At 42.3% G+C, this 18127-nt stretch overlaps 1 protein-coding gene across 1 annotated transcript in view; it reads right to left on the bottom strand.

Annotated features, from left to right (window-relative positions):
* MGST3 (microsomal glutathione S-transferase 3) overlaps positions 1-18127 on the bottom strand; it is a 102970-nt gene that overhangs the window by 19577 nt on the left and 65266 nt on the right. The window contains exon 3 of the mRNA XM_073557974.1: positions 14334-14407. Coding sequence (XP_073414075.1) covers positions 14334-14407 — 74 coding nt within the window. The remainder of the gene's footprint in view (positions 1-14333; positions 14408-18127) is intronic.

Below are 18127 nucleotides of genomic sequence, written 5' to 3'. Positions count from 1 at the left end.
TGTTCTCCAAACACTACAATGTCCATACTCTGGCTTCAGCAGATGCAAGCCTGGTTAGGATTCTCCAAGCAGCGGTGGCGCACCTTTAGACAGGAGGTGCGTATAGCTTGGACCGGTGAGTCGACTTCCTACCCAGGGACTGCTTTAGGACGTCCCACAGTCCTGTGTCCCCCAATGAGGCGAAGGAGAAACAGTTTGGAAGTCAGTCTTCATGTATCATTTGGCCCACTGGAGCCGTTTCTGTTTGTGTGCAGTGGATAGAGGTGGTCGACAGGATGGCTTACGCACAGCTGCAAACCTCTGAAGGACCCTGCATCTTGTTGTTCGGGGGAAGTTGGAGGCACCAGCAGCTTCAAAAACTTGTCTACTGCTATGACAAGGCATTTTTGCAGCTGCTCTTTTAACCTGACGCAATTGCCTGTTGGAAAGAGTCCTCAATGTTTCCTTATCAGCACGCACACTTGTGCTGGGAATCAGCTACATACTTCTTGATTGTGCGATCACAATGAAGTGTCTTGGTAATGTTGATTGTAATCATGCCTTGACCTAAATACTCCACAATTTGTTGCTTCTCAGCAGCCGACACATCCTTTTTCTTTCCCATTTTGTCAAAAAATGTAGGCTGCTTAATAATGTGGAACAGCCTTCTTAAGTAGTCTTGCCTTTATTTGGACACACCTGCCAGACTAATTTGCACAGGTATCTGCAATTGCTTTCAGTGATATAAAGAGCCCTGACACACATCACCATCAATGAGTTTAAATGACAAACAAAAAAATTCTAACCTTATCACGCAAACTCTTTTTGCATAATAATTTGGAATTGTGTAGTAATGCATAAAGATGCAAATATATGCATAAAATAAGACCTATATGTACCATGTAATAGACATAATGTAACATGACAAGGCATTAAATACAGAAAGCAAATAATTTGCATATCATAAAGACCAATCAAGTGAACTTAACTTCAAGTGACCATAAATACACAGAGGTTTGTTATTGGAGTAATAAGTCAAACAAAATAGTATATAACCCCAATAAATAGCCTACAGTTGCCAATATAGGCTGTCAAAATAATCCATATACTATGGTGCCTCTGGAGGACTGATGAAGCCTACAAATGTAAACACTTATATACAAATGAAAGGTATATATTAGTCACTGAAGCCTCTTGAAAAGAGGCTTAAAATGTCTCTACAATGAGACAAATGTGCAAAAAAATGCCTATAGATTGCAGACCCACAAAAATGAGTACTGCAGAGGTCCTAAAATAAAGCCAGATACCCGCATGGTGTCACCTCCATTTCCCGAGGAAGCCACGCTGAGGCTGGTGATACGCGTGGGGATTTCCCCCCTCCTCCTGTTATACCATGCGTGTATCTGGCTTTATTTTAGGACCTCTGCTGGACTCATTTTTATGGGTCTGCAATCTATAGGCATTTTTTGCACATTTATGTCACTTATTGTAGAGACATTTTAAGCCTCTTTTCAAGAGGCTTCAGTGACATACACTCACTGGCCACTTTATTAGGTACACCATGCTAGTAAGGGGTTGGACCCCCTTTTGCCTTCAGAACTGCCTCAATTCTTCGTGGCAGAGATTCAACAAGGTGCTGGAAGCATTCCTCAGAGATTTTGGACCATATTGACATGATGGCATCACACAGTTGGCGCAGATTTGTCGGCTGCACATCCCTGATGCGAATCTCCCGTTCCACCACATCCCAAAGATGCTCTATTGGATTGAGATCTGGTGACTGAGGAGGCCATTTGAGTACAGTAAACTCATTGTCATGTTCAAGAAACCAATCTGAGATGATTCGAGCTTTATGACATGGCGCATTATCCTGCTGAAAGTAGCCATCAGATGTTGGGTACATTGTGGTCATAAAGGGATGGACATGGTCAGCAACAATACTCAGGTAGGCTGTGGCGTTGCAACGATGCTCAATTGGTACCAAGGGGCCCAAAGAGTGCCAAGAAAAAATTCCCCACACCATGACACCACCACCACCAGCCTGAACCGTTGATACAAGGCAGGATGGATCCATGATTTCATGTTGTTTACGCCAAATTCTGACCCTACCATCCGAATGTCGCAGCAGAAATCGAGACTCATCAGACCAGGCAACGTTTTTCCAATCTTCTACTGTCCAATTTCGATGAGCTTGTGCAAATTTTAGCCTCAGTTTCCTGTTCTTAGCTGAGAGGAGTGGTACCCAGTGTGGTCTTCTGCTGCTGTAGCCCATCTGCCTCAAAGTTCGACGCACTGTGCGTTCAGAGATGCTCTTCTGCCTACCTTGGTTGTAACGGGTGGCAATTTGAGTCACTGTTGCCTTTCTATCAGCTCGAACCAGTATGCCCATTCTCCTCTGACCTCTGGCATCAACAAGGCATTTCCGGCCACAGAACTGCCGCTCACTGGTTTTTTTTTCCTTTTTCGGACCATTCTCTGTAAACCCTAGAGATGGTTGTGCGTGAAAATCCCAGTAGATCAGCAGTTTCTGAAATACTCAGACCAGCCCTTCTGGCACCAATCATGCCACGTTCAAAGGCACTCAAATCACCTTTCTTCCCCATACTGATGCTCGGTTTGAACTGCAGGAGATTGTCTTGACCATGTCTACATGCCTAAATGCACTGAGTTGCCGCCATGTGATTGGCTGATTAGAAATTAAGTCTTAACACACAGTTGGACAGGTGTACCTAATAAAGTGGCCAGTGAGTGTATATACACACCTTTCATTTGTATATAAGTGTTTACATTTGTAGGCTTCATCAGTCCTCCAGAGGCACCATAGTATATGGATTATTTTGACAACCTATATTGGGAACTGTAGGCTATTTATTGGGTTATATACTATTTTGTTTGACTTATTACTCCAATAACAAAGCTCTGTATTTATGGTCACTTGAGGTTAAGTTCACTTGATTGGTCTTCATGATATGCAAATTATTTGCTTTCTGTATTTAATGCCTTGTCATGTTACATTATTATGTCTATTACATGGTACATATAGGTCTTATTTTATGCATATATTTGCATCTTTATGCATTACTATATTGTATGCCTTTGTCCAGCATATTGGAGGGGGTGAGCATTAGGTTCTTATCTTAGAACCTTTTTCTGGAGTGTCATTTATGGCTAATTTGTTTTGGCCTTTTTAATTGTTTTTAATTTAATTCTTGTCACTTGCGTGTTTCTTTTTTGTATGCTAATAAAATTTACTATTTTTGTCATATTATGTTATATTTCCGATTCAGGGGTTGATCGCATCCACTATACACTTTCTCTCCAATTTTAGGTTGACGCTCTCCTCGCATGCTTAATATGAAGGGCCTTTGACCAAAAAGTCATCTAAGTAAGGCAAGACGACTATGCCCCGGGAGTGCAGGATGGCCTTGACGACCGCCATGACCTTTGTGAACACTCTGGGGCGGTAGTTAGCCCGAAGGGCAGGGCTGCGAACTGAAGATGTAGGCCGTTGATAGCGAAGCATAAAAATTTCTGATGTGGGAGGGAAAATGGGGATGTGCAGGTATGTGTCTTGGATGTCGATAGAGGCCAAATGTTCTCCCCGTCCTATGGCAGATGACCAAGCGGAGACTCCATCAGGAAATGTCTGACCCTGACAAATCTGTTCAGAAGCTTTAGGTCCAGAATGGGCCTGACAGTCCCGTCCTTTTTGGGGACCGTGATCAGATTGGAATAGAACCCCTGAAATCTCTAGTTTTCCGGTATGGGAATAACACCGTAGTGCCAGAGCAATTTGATGGTCTTGAACAAAGCCTGTGCCCGAGTTTCTATTTTGGGAGGACGAGAAAGAAAAAAAAAAAAAAAAAAAAAAAAAAAAAGCAAAAACGCTTAGCCTCTGGAAAAAGAGGGGGGTGGCCTTCCTCCTTCAGGGGTAGCACTTACCCCAGTCCTGTGTCCCCAGTCCTGTAACCCCTTAAGCGTCCAGCCTGTCGAACAGCTGCTCTCTTTTCAAAAAAGTGCGTGTGGGCCCGCCGGAAGAAGAGGCATCAGCCGGTGACGTCATGGGGGCGGAGTTTCTGCCCGTAGCCTAGCACCGGCTGAAGACTGGCACTAAATTTTCGGCGCCTGCCCGATGCCCCAGGAGCGGGTCTGCCGGAAGTAGATGCATCGTGGGGGGCGGGGACTTCCGCCCGCGGCCTACTGCCGGCAGAAGCCGGGTACTAAATTTTCGGCGCTTGCCCGGACACGGAGGGCGGGACTGCCGGAAGCAGAGGCCTGGGCAGGAATGGTGCTGCCGACCGCCACAAGCTGTGGGACCGCATGCTGGCGCCGTACTCGCCCGGGAATGTAGCCAGAAAAATATGGGGCCACCAGCTACAGTTAGATCCATATATATTTGGACAGAGACATTTTTCTAATTTTGGTTCTAGACATATTTACCACAATGAATTTTAAACAAAACAATTCAGATGCAGTAGAAGTTCAGATTTTCAGCTTTCATTTGAGGGTATCCACATTAAAATTGGATGAAGGGTTTAGGAGTTTCAGCTCCTTAACATGTGTCACCCTGTTTTTAAAAGGGACAAAAAAGTAATTGGACAGATTAAAGAATTGTAAATAAAATGCTCATTTCTAGTACTTGGTTGAAAACCCTTTGTTGGCAATGACTGCCTGAAGTCTTGAACTCATGGACATCACCAGGTGCTGTGTTTCCTCTTTTTTGATGCTCTGCCAGGCCTTCACTGCGGTGGTTTTCAGTTACTGTTTGTTTGTGGGCCTTTCTGTCTGAAGTTTAGTCTTTAACAAGTGAAATGCATGCTCAGTTGGGTTGAGATCAGGTGACTGACTTGGCCATTCAAGAATATTCCACTTCTTTGCTTTAATAAACTCCTGGGTTGCTTTGACTTTGTTTTGGGTCATTGTCCATCTGTAGTATGAAACGACGACCAATCAGTTTGGCTGTATCTGAGCACACAGTATGGCTCTGAATACCTCAGAATTCATTCGGCTGCTTCTGTCCTGTGTCACATCAATAAACACTAGTGACCCAGTGCCACTGGCAGCCATGCATGCCCAAGCCATCACACTGCCTCCGCCGTGTTTTACAGATGATGTGGTATGCTTTGGATCATGAGCTGTACCACGCCTTCACCATACTTTTCGCTTTCCATCATTCTGGTAGAGGTTGATCTTGGTTTTATCTGTCCAAAGAATGTTCTTACAGAACTGTGCTGGATTTTTTAGATGTTTTTTTTTTTTTAGCAAAGTCCAGTCTAGTCTTTTTATTCTTGATGCTTAGGAGTGGCTTGCACCGTGCAGTGAACCCTCTGTATTTACTTTCATGCAGTCTTCTCTTTATGGTGGATTTGGATATTGATACGCCTACCTCCTGGAGAGTGTTGTTCACTTGGTTGGCTGTTGTGAAGGGGTTTCTCTTCACCATGGAGATTATTCTGCGATCATCCACCACTGTTGTCTTCCGTGGGCGCCCAGCTCTTTTAGCATTGATGAGTTTACCAGCGGTTTCTTTCTCAGGATGTACCAAACGGTAGATTTTGCCACTCCTAATGTTGTAGCAATTTCTTGGATGGGTTTTTTCTGTTTTTGCAGCTTAAGGATGGCTTGTTTCACCTGCATGGAGAGCTCCTTTGACCAACCGCATGTTTCCTTCACAGTAAAACCTTCCAAATGCAAGCACCACACCTCAAATCAACTCCAGGCCTTTTATCTGCTTAATTGAGAATGACATAATGAAGGGGAGGGTGTATACTGCGGAGGAGAAGCGTATATGGGGCATCAGCGCACTCAGGAGAAATTGGTCCACAAAAGTTGTTGTGCAATTTGTCCTGTTATCCTTGGGAAAATAAAAAATAGCGGGCTACAAAATCATTTGAGGAAAAAAAATTATTTTCTATTTTCACGGCTCTGCGTTATAAACTTCTGTGAAGCACTTCGGGGTTCAAAGTGCTCATCACACATCTAGATAAGTTCCTTAAGGGGTCTAGTTTCAAAAATGGGGTTTCCACTATTTAGGCACATCATGACGTTGGATCCCAATTCCAGCCAATTCTGTGTTGAAAAAGTCAAACAGCGCTTCTCTTGCGAGTTCTGCCGTGCGCCCAAAATGGAGTTTACCCCCACATGTGGGGTATCAGCGTATTCAGGAGAAATTGCACAACTAATTTTGTGGATCTGAGAAAGCCTGCAGCAGCGCCTGTAACATCGCTGTGCAACCTGTCAGATCAGCGATCTGACATATTACAGTGATGTCCCCCCCTGGGACAATATAATAAAGAGAAAAAAAAAAAAATTAGCTAATTAAAAAAAAGAAAAAAAAAAAATTCCCTAATAAATTCATTTTTTAGAAATAAATAAAAAATAAAAAAGTACACATTTAGTATCGCTGTGTCCGTAACCACCCGCCCTATAAAACTGTCCCATTAGTTAACCCCTTTAGCGAACCCCTTAAAAAATAAAGCAAAAAATAATGCTTTATTATCATACCGCCAAACAAAAAGTGCAATAAAGCGCGATCAAAAAGACGGATATAAATAACCATGGTACTGCTAAAAACGGCATCTTGTCCCGCAAAAAACGAGCCGCCATACAGCATCATCAGTGAAAAAAATAAAAAAGGTATAGCTCGCGGAATAAAGCGATGCAAAAATAATTTATATAAAATTGTTTTCATTGCATAAAAGAGCCAAAACATTAAAAAAGTGACAAATGAGGTATCGCTGTAATTGTATTGACTCGAAGAATAAAACCGCTTTATCAATTTTACCGCACGCGGAACGGTGTAAACGCACCCCCCCAAAAGAAATTCATGAAATGCTGGTTTTTGTTCATTCTGCGTCCCAAAAATCGGAATAAAAAGCGATCAAAACATATCACGTACCCGAAAATGGTACCAATAAAAATGGCAACTCGTCCTGCAAAAAAATAAGACCTCATATGACTCGGTGGGTAAAAATATGGAAAAATTATAGCTCTCAAGATGTGGTGATGCAAAAACTATTTTTACAATAAAAAGCGTCCTTTAGCGTATGACAGCTGCCAAACAAAAACCCGCCATAAATAGTAAATCAAACCCCCCCTTTATCACCCCCTTAGTTAGGAAAAATAATAAAATTAAAAAAAAAAAAAATGTATATATTTCCATTTTCCCATTAGGGTTAGAACTAGGGTTAGAGTTAGGGCTGAGATTAGGGTTAGTGGTTTGTTGGGGTTAGGGTCCAGTTAGAGTTGGGGGGGTTTCCACTGTTTGGGCACATCAGGTGCTCTCCAAACTCAACATGGCGTCTGATCTCAATTCCAGCAAATTCTGCGTTGAAAAAGTCAAATGGTGCTGCGTCCCTTCCAAGCTCTGCCATGCGCCCAAACAGTGTTTTACCCCCACATATTGGGTATCAGCCTACTCAGGAGAAGTTGCAAAACAACTTTTGGGGTCCAATATCTCCTGTTACCCTTAGGAAAATAAAAAATTGGGGGCAAAAATATCATTTTTGTGAAAAAAAAAAATGATTTTTATTTTCACGCCTGGGCGTTCTAAACTTCTGTGAAGCACTTGGGGGTTCAAAGTGCTCACCACACATCTAGATAAGTTCATTGGGAGGGTCTAGTTTCCAAAATGGGGTCACTTATGGGGAGTTTCAACAGTTTAGGCACATCAGAGGCTCTCCAAACGCGACATGACACCCGCAGACCATTCCATCAAAATCTGCATTCCAAAACGTCACTACTTCCCTTCCAAGCCCTGACGTGTGCCCATACAGTAGTTTTCTCCCACATATGGGGTATCAGTGTACTCAGGACAAATTGGACAACAACCTTTGGTGTCTAATTTCTCCTGTTACCCTTGCGAAAATAAATTGGGGACTAAAAGATCATGCTTGTGGAAAAAAATATGATTTTTTTTATTTTCACGCCCGGGCATTATAAACTTCTGTGAAGCCCTTGGGGGTTCAAAGTTCTCACCACACATCTAGATAAGTTCCTTGGGGGGGGTCTAGTTTCCAAAATGGGGTCACTTGTGGGGGGGTTTCCACTGTTTTGGCACATCAGGGCCTCTCCAAACGCGACATGGCGTCCGATCTCAATTCTAGCCATAAAAGTCAAATGGCGCTGCTTCCCTTCTGAGCTCTGCCATGTGCCCAAATAGTGGTTTACCCCCACATATGGGGTATCAGCATACTCAGGACAAATTGCACATTAACTTTTGGGATCCTGTTACCCTTGGAAAAATAAAAATTGAGGGTGAAAAGATCATTTTTGTGGAAAAAATATGATTTTCTTAATTGTACGGCTGTATGTTATAAACTTCTGTGAAGCCCTTGTGTGTTCAAAGTTTTCACCACATATCTAGATAAGTTCCTTGGGGGGGGGGGGGGGGGTCTAGTTTCCAAAATGGGGTCACTTGTGGGGGGTTTCCACTGTTTAGGCACATCAGGGGCTCTCCAAATGTGACATGGCGTCCGATCTGAATTCCAGACAATTTTGCATTGAAAAAGTCAAACGGTGCTCCTTCCCTTCGGAGCTCTGCCACGCGCCAAAACAGTGGTTCCCCCTCACATATTAGGTATCAACGAACTCAGGACAAATTGCACAATATCTTTTGCAGTCCAATTTCTCCTGTTACAATTGGTAAAATAAAAAAAAAAAAATTGGACCTGAAGTAATTTTTTTGTGAAAAAAAGTTATTTTTTTTAAACATTCAGAAAATTCCTGTGAATTCACAGGAATTTTCTGAATGTTTAAAAAAAGTAACTTTCACAAAAAAATTACTTCAGGTCCAATTTTTTTTATTTTACCAATTGTAACAGGAGAAATTGGACTGCAAAAAATCTTCTTGAATGTGGTTTTGAGCACCTTGAGGGGTGCAGTTTTTAGAATGGTGTCACTTTTGGGTATTTTCTATCATATAGACCCCTCAAAGTGACTTCAAATGTGATGTGGTCCGTAAAAATAAAATGGTGTTGCAGAAATGAGAAATCGCTGGTCAACTTTTAACCTTTAACTTTCTAACAAAAAAAATGTTGGTTCCAAAACTGTGCTGATGTAAAGTAAACATATGTGTAATGCTACTTGTTAACTTTTTTGTGTGCCATATCTCTGTGATTTAAGGGTATAATGACTCAAAGTTGGAAAATTGCAAAATTTTCAAAATTTTCGCCAAATTTCTGTTTTTTTCACAAACGCAAGTTATATCAATGAAATTTTACCACTAACTTGAAGTACAATATGTCACGAGAAAACAATGTCAGAATCACCGGGATCCATGGAAGCATTCCAGAGTTATTATCTCATAAAGGGACAGTGGTCAGAATTGTAAAAATTGGCCTGGTCATGAACGTGCAAACCACCCTTGGGGGTAAAGGGGTTAACACTTGTGAAAATAAAAAAATTCTTAAGTAAATTTTTTGTAAAAAAAGTTAAGTTAATTTTTTCCTTACACATTGCTTCAGTTCCTGTGAAGCACGTAAAGGGTTAAACTTCTTGAATGTGGTTTCGAGCACTTTGAGGGGTCCAGTTTTTAGAATGGTGCCACTTTTGGGTATTTTTGTGTCATTTACACCCCTCAAAATGACTAAATATGATGTGGTCCCTAAAAAAAATGGTTTTGTAAATTTTGCTGTAAAAATGAGAAAATTGCTGGTCAACTTTTAACCCTTATAACTTCCTAACAAAAAAAAAAAAATTTTGTTTCCAAAAATTGTGCTGATGTAAAGTACACATGTGGGAAATGTGATTTGTTAAGAAATTTCTATGCCATATCTGATTTAAGGCCATAAAAATTTAAAGTTTGAAAATTGCAAAATTTTCGCCATATTTCCGTTTTTTTCATAACTAAACACAAGTCATATACAAGAAATCTTACCACTAACATGAAGTAATATATGTCAAAAAAAAAATCTCAGAATCAGCGGGATCCCGTTAAAGCGTTCCAGAGTTAAAACCTCATGAAGTGACAGTGGTCAGAATTGTAAAAATTGGCCTGGTCATTAAGCTGCAAAATGGCTCCGTCACTTAAGGGGTTATGCTGCAATCCTTCTCTGGGAAATATTTCACCGACGAGGGACAGTACCCTGAAACAGTGTCTGCAAACAGATTCTGGTTTGGGCGTTTACCCCAAGTGATATGACAAGGCTTGTTAAAAGGGACGATATTGACTTTTAGGATTGCTATTTCCTATAGGTGGTGCTAGAGTTCTTGTCCTCTTCCTCTCTGCAGAGAAAATTTCCAAAAAATAAATGTTAAAACTGTTGATGTAAACAGTGATCATGAATTTAGTAATGGCCATTACCCCAAATGGATTACCAAAATCCCAAAAAGCCAGTATAGGACAATATGTAAGAACTATGCCCAATGCCGAATTTCTTAAGAAAGATCAGATTTTGAAAAAAAAAAAGTTTAGGGCAAAACATTATCCCACTGAAATAATAAAGGATCCTTTCCAACAGACATCCAGACTACATCGGAATGATTGCCTGGGGCAGTGGTCCCCAACCTTTCTGAGCTACAGAGCCACCTTAAGCCCTGAGAGAGGGTCACAAGCCACATCCAGCTCCCTCCCCCCTCACAGTAGTGGCAACCACAGCCCCCATTATGAGTATAATTAGAACCAAAGCTTTTCCACAGAAATCCCCCCGAAGCAGTAAAACAAGGTCCAGTGGTCCCCACAATTCCCCCATTCAGTATTCTCCCATCCAGCACTCCTAACAGTGTCACATCCAGCTTCAGGCACCACCTCTCACAGGTAGTATTCTCCAGCGTGCCATACTTAAATTAAATCGAAACCTCTAAGTCCAGTATACAGTATGTGAATCCAGATCTGATCATCTTTATAGGGCTACTCACAAAATTGATCATTTTGAAAAGTGATCCTCATACCTGTTTACTAGACCTGGAGCTAATGCACCAAGCTGGCAGACAGCCGTGAGCCACAATTCATGGGACTGCGAGTCACATGTGGCTCCCAAGCTACAAGTTGGGGAACCCTGGCCTAGGGCAACCTAGAAATTCTAATAGTTTACCTGGTACTTAAAATACAGAATTAGACAAAACTCAGATACAGCTTCATAACAACCTATAAATCAATGTCACTAGAGAATAAGAGACATTTTTTCCAAATATTGGATGCTCCTTTCAAATGATCAGATATTGTCGGGTAACATTACCACACGACCAAACAATTTTTCGAAGGAATTTTAATTTAAATAAACTTCATAGATTTCAGCAAATTGAGCCCCAATGAGCAACCCAGATTCAATTCAGATATTACATCCACTTCCTGTGGGAGTATAGGGTCATACCGATTTAATTGTTTGTGTTGCAAGATGGTAACACATGGCAATTTTTTTCTCCTCTAGATTGACAGGAGAAATGCTTCCCATTAAACAATTTGTGAATTGCAATTCAGATTTTGCAATCTATCTATTGGAGCGACATTCCAAAAACTACAGTATGTGGGATGTAGGTCCCAGGATGAATGGACATAGGCATAACCTCAATGTAAGCCACAGTCTGTCCAGGCACTTCCGTATGGAGCACAAAAAAACTTACCATCATTGAGCAAAAAACAGACAGTATCCTCAAATTGCAAAGAATTATTAACAGGAAGTCCTACATGATTTTCAAATTTTCAATAACACATTATAAATTATTCAAATTAAACCATACATTTAACCAGGAGATTCAAAATAAATTAATTTATACAATAAGAGAAACCTGGGGAATTACAATGTGCATTTGTGCACTTCGGCAAGAATAAAGGTACTGTCACACTTAGCGATGCACCATCGATCCCGACCAGCGATATGACGCGGTCAGGATCGCTGGTGCATCGCTAAGTGGTCGCTAGTGAGCTGCCACACAGGCAGATCTCACTAGCGACATCGCTGGGGACGGGGGTCGCTACTTACCGGTCACACCAGGCGATCCTGCGTCCTCCCACCCGGCTTCACGCGTCGCTCGTCGTCACAGCAGGAAGCCGACGATGAGAAACAGTCCAGGACGTTCTCGTGCGATCAGCGATAACCAGCGGGGGAGCGGGTCGGAGGCAAGTATCAGACACAGTGATATCGCTAGCAATATCACTATAACGTCACAAGTTATAGCGATATTGCTAGCGATATCGCTTAGTGTGACAGTACCTTAAGTTTTTAACTTTTTTTTCATTTAAACCAGCGATCAGATAGATGCTACTGCATCGGCACAGCCCGTGACATTTTGAGAAAGATTTTCTTTTTTGCTTTTTCAGAATAAATGTATATCCCTAAATAAAATTAATTCATTGCACATCATAGATGTAATCATGCTGCAGCATAGGCGCTGCCTGTTGAATTTTTTTTTTTTTTTCCCCTTTTTAAAAGCCATAATTTTAGTTAGTATGTAAAAACAGGGGCCAGGTCAGTGAGGGATGAGTGGCCTTCCATAAGCCATACAGATGAATATGTAGTGTGAGGAGGCAGTGACCCCTGCTACAGCTAGGGGGCGCTGTATGGGCTCTTCAGAATACGCACAGAGGCGTATTGAGACCATAGGATTGCATGGCAGCTGCAGGCGTATGTGTGACTATGATGGTAAAACAGTGACTGGCAGGATTGTAAATGGCCGGTATGTCACAGAGTTCCTCTGCGCTGTAAGCCAGAAATAATATTGTTGTGCTGGGACTTGTAGTTCCATGAGTTTTGCCTACTTATAATAGGAGGGCTTATAGGGTTGGTTGGAGAGATGGGCGGGAATGACTAATCACACATGCACCGCCCACCTATGGGGGTGGTTTCAGCTATATAATGTGACTGAGGTCTGGTCACATGGTCAGAGTGTATGGACCTGAATGGTCAGAGTATAAGGTCCTGGATGGCCTGTGTTGGAAGATCCTGGGAGTAGAATCGGATTCCTGGAAGCACATGGTGAGGCCATGGACCTGAAGGCCTGTGTGTTGGAAGGTCCAAGGAGTGGACTTCCTGAATAGCACACGGAGAGGCCATATGTGCAGAGTCTGACGGCACTGCGTTGGGGAAGCTACCATTCCTTCTGCGGGTCTGGACTGTCGGGAGTGCCCTGGTCACAAGGACGGAGATCCCAGTATGGCAGATTACTCTAGGAGAGAGGACTGACAGGAGTCAGCGTGTGGAGCAGGAGCTCCTGTAAGGTAACTCCAGACAAGGGGGTTATGGGCAGACAAGTATCTGCCAGTGGAACAGACTGTTAGTGCCCAAGATATTCCACGGATGTTTAGGAACTGTGCGGTCACCCATGGTAACTGGACGGAGTAAGGTCAAGCATGTTCAGAGACTGCAACTTAATGTCATCTGTTGGTGCGTTGTGTTCCCGTAGACATTAATGAACTGTCTGGCGTGTGGTCGTCCACAGTAACTGGGCAAAGAAGTCCAGCATGTTTAGAGACTACGTATTAAAGGGAATCTGTCACCGGGAATTTGCGGGCTATGTAAATGCAGTGTCCGGTCAGATGGGCGGTGTTACTTCTTCTTTTCTCCACCCCAGCCGTGGCTGCAGTCTGCGATATTTTCCGGAATTAGAGTAGTTCTCCTCCATATTTTGAGTGTGTGCAAAGCAATCTTGCCTCGCGCACGCACAGTATGCTTTGCCCAAATGCAAGCAAAGCCGAAAATAATTACTGCACATGCGCCGGTACACTATGCCCTGGAAGTATCCCGCTGTGTTCCGGGACATAGTGCACTGGCGCATGCGCAGTAATGATTTTCGGCTTTGCCCGCAGTTGGGCAAAGCATATTGCGCGTGCGCGAGGCAAGATTGCTTTGCGCACGCACAAAATATTGAAAACTACTCTAATTCCGGAAAATATTGCGGACAGCGGCCACGGATGGGGTGGAGAAAAAGAAGAAACACTGGCCCATCGGACCGGACATAGGGCATTTACATAGCCTGCAAATTTCCGGTGACAGATTCCCTTTAAAGCTGTGTACTAAGAAGTGTTATGGACTATGTGTTAAGCCTGTGAAGTGTAACATGGCCTACGATGTGGTTTATGATACTTAAATAAAAACAGAAACTGTTTGTGTGAGAAAACCGGTCCTGTGTGCTTTAATCCTGTTGCCAAGAGAGTGTCCCCCAACACACTCAGTAAGCGCTGTCTTACAGTAGGCAGAGCACCACATAAAGACCCCCCCCACAGTCCTGCCCCGGAGCACAAGCATATCAGCAACTAAAAATTACAAATACAGATTAAACAGACGGATTTCATCACCAGGTATGATTGTAATCAGCATAACGATACCATCCTGACACTGTCGGTTACTGTGCACAATCCTGCTGACAGGTTCCCTTTAACAATAGCAGAAATTATGGGATAAGTAAAAGTTACTTACGTGTTTTGATGAGCCCGCTGGATGCAGTTGAAGATCTTTCCATTTTCAGGGTCATCACTGTAGAGTTTGGGATACTGGGAAAAACAAAATGTGCAAAAGCATGAGCCACACAAGTGACAGCTAGCCATTATTCCAGAGATCCCCAGATCACGTTTATTTAACAAGCCTTATAATGGCATACACAGGTGCTTCAACTGGTTAATAACTTTACATCTGTGACTAACAAACTTTCTTAAATTAGAATTATTAATACCACAACTGAAAGCCGACAAAATGGTCCTGGATGAGAGCTCAATCTGAGCATGCGGACCCCTGCGGCCATTTTCCCAGACGACACCGCATCGCAGTAATGGATATGTGGGGAGCTCCAGGCTTCCAAAAATGCTGGCGGAGCCCCCCCACGCCACAGAGCACCGCAGCCATTTTCACGAGCAGCCCCTCATACCAGCCTGCACCCTTCAGCAGATCGCCACTCGTCTCCTCCAGCAGCGACCCTAGGACCCTGCTCCACCGCGGCTGGTAAGGTATATCCACATTATAAGACACATCCCCCCCCCCCCAAGTTTGGGGAGAAAAAAAGTGAGTGTTATAATCCGAAAAATACGGTAAGTGCAATTTCAAATCTCAGAGGTGTGGAGAGGAAAAAAAAAAAAAAAAAAAAAAAAAAAAAAAAAAAAAAAAAGACACGTTGCCACTTTCCAAGATGTGTAACATTTTTACTTTTTGAGACATGGGGCTGTGTGAGGGCTTATTTGCACCCCGAGCAGGTATTTTTACAGATACTATTTTGGGGTAGATACCTTTTTTTGAAAGTCTCTTACTGCAATATTGCAATTTTTTTTAATGGGGTAAAAAAAAAAAGCGGGGGCAGTTTGAACTTTTTTTTTCCATATTTAAAAATAAGATATATTATATATACACACAGGTGCATCTCACAAAACTAGAATATCAAAAAGTTAATTTCAGTTTTTCAATACTAAAGTGAATCTCATTAAAAAGTCATTATAAACAGAGTGATCCAATTGTTTATTTCTGTTAATGTTGATGACAAAAACCCAAAAGTCATTATCTCAGTAAATTAGAATACTTTATAACACCAGCTTGAAAAATGATTTTAAAATCCGTAATGTTGGCCTACTGAAATGTATGTTCAGTAAATGCACTCAATACTTGGTCGGGTCACCTTTTGCATCAATTACTGCATCAGTGCAGCTTAGCATGGAGGCGATCAGCCTGTGGCACTGCTGAGATGTTATGGACGCCTAGGTTGCTTTGATAGCAGCCTTCAGCTTGTCTGCACTGTTGTGTCTGGTTTCTCTCCTCTTCCTCTTAATACCCCATGGCTCCTTGGGATGCTTAAAGTTTTGGAAATCATTTTGAATCTAAATCCAGCTTTAAACTTCTCTACAATAGTATCACGGACCTTCCTGTTGTGTTCCTTGGTCTTCATGATGCTCTCTGTGCATCAAACAGAACCTTGAGACTATCACAGAGCAGGTGCATTTATACGGAGACTTGATTACACAGATTATATTTATCATCTTTAGTCATTTAGGACAACATTGGATCATTCAGAGATTCACAATGAACTTCTGGAGTGAGTTTCCTGCACTGAAAGTAAAGGAGCCGAATAATATTGCACGCCCCACTTTTCAGTTTTTGAATTTCCACAAAAATTTAAAATAAGTAATAAATTTCGTTCAACTTCACAATTGTGTCCCACTTGTTGATTCTTCACCAAAAATTTACATTTGGTATCTATGTTTGAAGCATAATATGTGGGCAAAGGTTGAAAAGTTCCAGGGGGCCAAATACTTTCACAAGGCTATGTATGTATGTATGTATGTATGTATGTATGTATGTATGTATGTATGTATGTATGTATGTATGTATGTATGTATGTATGTATGGGCTGCGATTAGCCCGGGTGGGTGGGGACACCCCCGGGATGCCGACATCATCTTCCAAGAGCTAAGATGGCGCTGGAATTTTAATGCGATCACCGCGACTTAAGTCGCATTAAAGGGCATGACATACTATCCCATCCATGGGAAGTAAGGCCCAGGTCACATGGACAGGATAGTACGTCAGATGGCAGAGAGGGGTTAAGGACACCTGTCACCATGAAACTGTAGACCCATCTGCAGACAGCCTGTTAGCACCGATCCAAGGTAGGTGCCAAGGACAGGCCAGGCATGGCTTGCAGCTGGTTTTCAGCAAGTGATCTACTAGCTAGAAATAATATCTTCACCAGCAAACTAGACAAATACTAGAAATTAAAACTAATAAACTTTATTTTAATTTGATTAAAAAGGGACTTGGTCCATTTTAAAAATGCACATGTACAAAAACACAAACACAAACAAAAAACCGCTAAATACGGCAAAACCAAACTTCAAAAACTTTCCGGTTTACTCTTAGTGTCGTAGTCCAAATAATACACAGGCACTCCTTCAGAGTATCCGCTTAGTATAAATTTGTTTGGAACAAGCACTCTCTTATAGTACCATAAATTGTCTATATTAAATCCATTGCTTTTAAATCGATGTGTTACTTCTGTGTTACATCCATCATTCAAACTCACAATGATTTTTGACAATTTTTACAACAGCCTATACTATATACAATGGCATGGCACACAGTCAGATTCTTCAACTCGGTGTGAACCTATACATTGCTCTACTTATGCAGTTCACCACCTCCACAGACTTCTTTTAGAAAAAAAAAAAAATCTTGTATATCATGGAGAGATCTCACCCAAATATTACTCAGTAACGGGTTCCTCCATGTGACGCTCCCTTCTCCCTACGCGTTTCACCGTCCAGATCATCAGGGGAGTCTCTGGGTCAAACTTAATGCCTTCATGGAAAAAGTGCCATCACAGGGCTGTTCATTTGCTTGCTTTTTATAACATGCACTCATTAGTATGTTCCCGCCTCCTACAGGTAGGCCGGGTGTATGCCCGTGACCACTTCCTGTTGATGCGTTACCTTAGTGATAGACCTATTACTCATATGTTTCCAATACCACCTTCTGACTCATTCAAATTAAACCCTTATCACAGATGTACTTAGACATATTACTAATCTATGATTGCGCAGGCATCAACCTTCTCATAGGGTATACATTCATGCGCGCTCTTTATACTTCGTTCAGCTTATCGGGTTGCCTGGTATTATTTGGACTACGACACTAAGAGTAAACCGGAAAGTTTTTGGAGTTTGGTTTTGCCGTATTTAGCGGTTTTTTGTTTGTGTTTTTGTACATGTGCATTTTTAAAATGGACTAAGTCCCTTTTTAATCAAATTAAAATAAAGTTTATTAGTTTTAATTTCTAGTATTTGTTTAGTTTGCTGGTGAAGATGGCTTGCAGCTGATTGTCGTGATCTATGCAATCGTCGATCGCGCCAACACAGCGCACAGCTGCGGTGTGACCGCGCTGTGCCCTGCTGGTGACCTGCCCTAGGATCGGAGTTGTGAGCTCTGATCCTAGGCGAGTGCCTAGCAACACCGGAGTCACCAGGGCCATCTCTGATTGGTGGGTTCGATGTGATCATTGATCCCACCAATGACAGGTCACAGCAGCGGTGTCACAGCAGCGGTATGACCGCTCTGTGACCCATCTGACCTGTGTGTGACTGCTCTGTAGGTCCTCACACTAGCTGAGGATTCCTGCAGAGCAGTCACACTGCCAGATGGCCTCCTGTGCCGGGCCTTGTGGCGCTACAGAAGCCTGTAACACCACAATCCCTGCTGAAGAAAAGACAGAAGAAAGAAGACAGAAGAGAGACTAC

The sequence above is a fragment of the Dendrobates tinctorius genome, unplaced genomic scaffold (assembly GCF_039654945.1).
Source record: "Dendrobates tinctorius isolate UK_male_01 unplaced genomic scaffold, ASM3965494v1 ptg000012l, whole genome shotgun sequence".
In the NCBI taxonomy this organism is placed as follows: Eukaryota; Metazoa; Chordata; class Amphibia; order Anura; family Dendrobatidae; genus Dendrobates; species Dendrobates tinctorius.
This window is presented reverse-complemented; position numbering and strand designations above follow the sequence as displayed.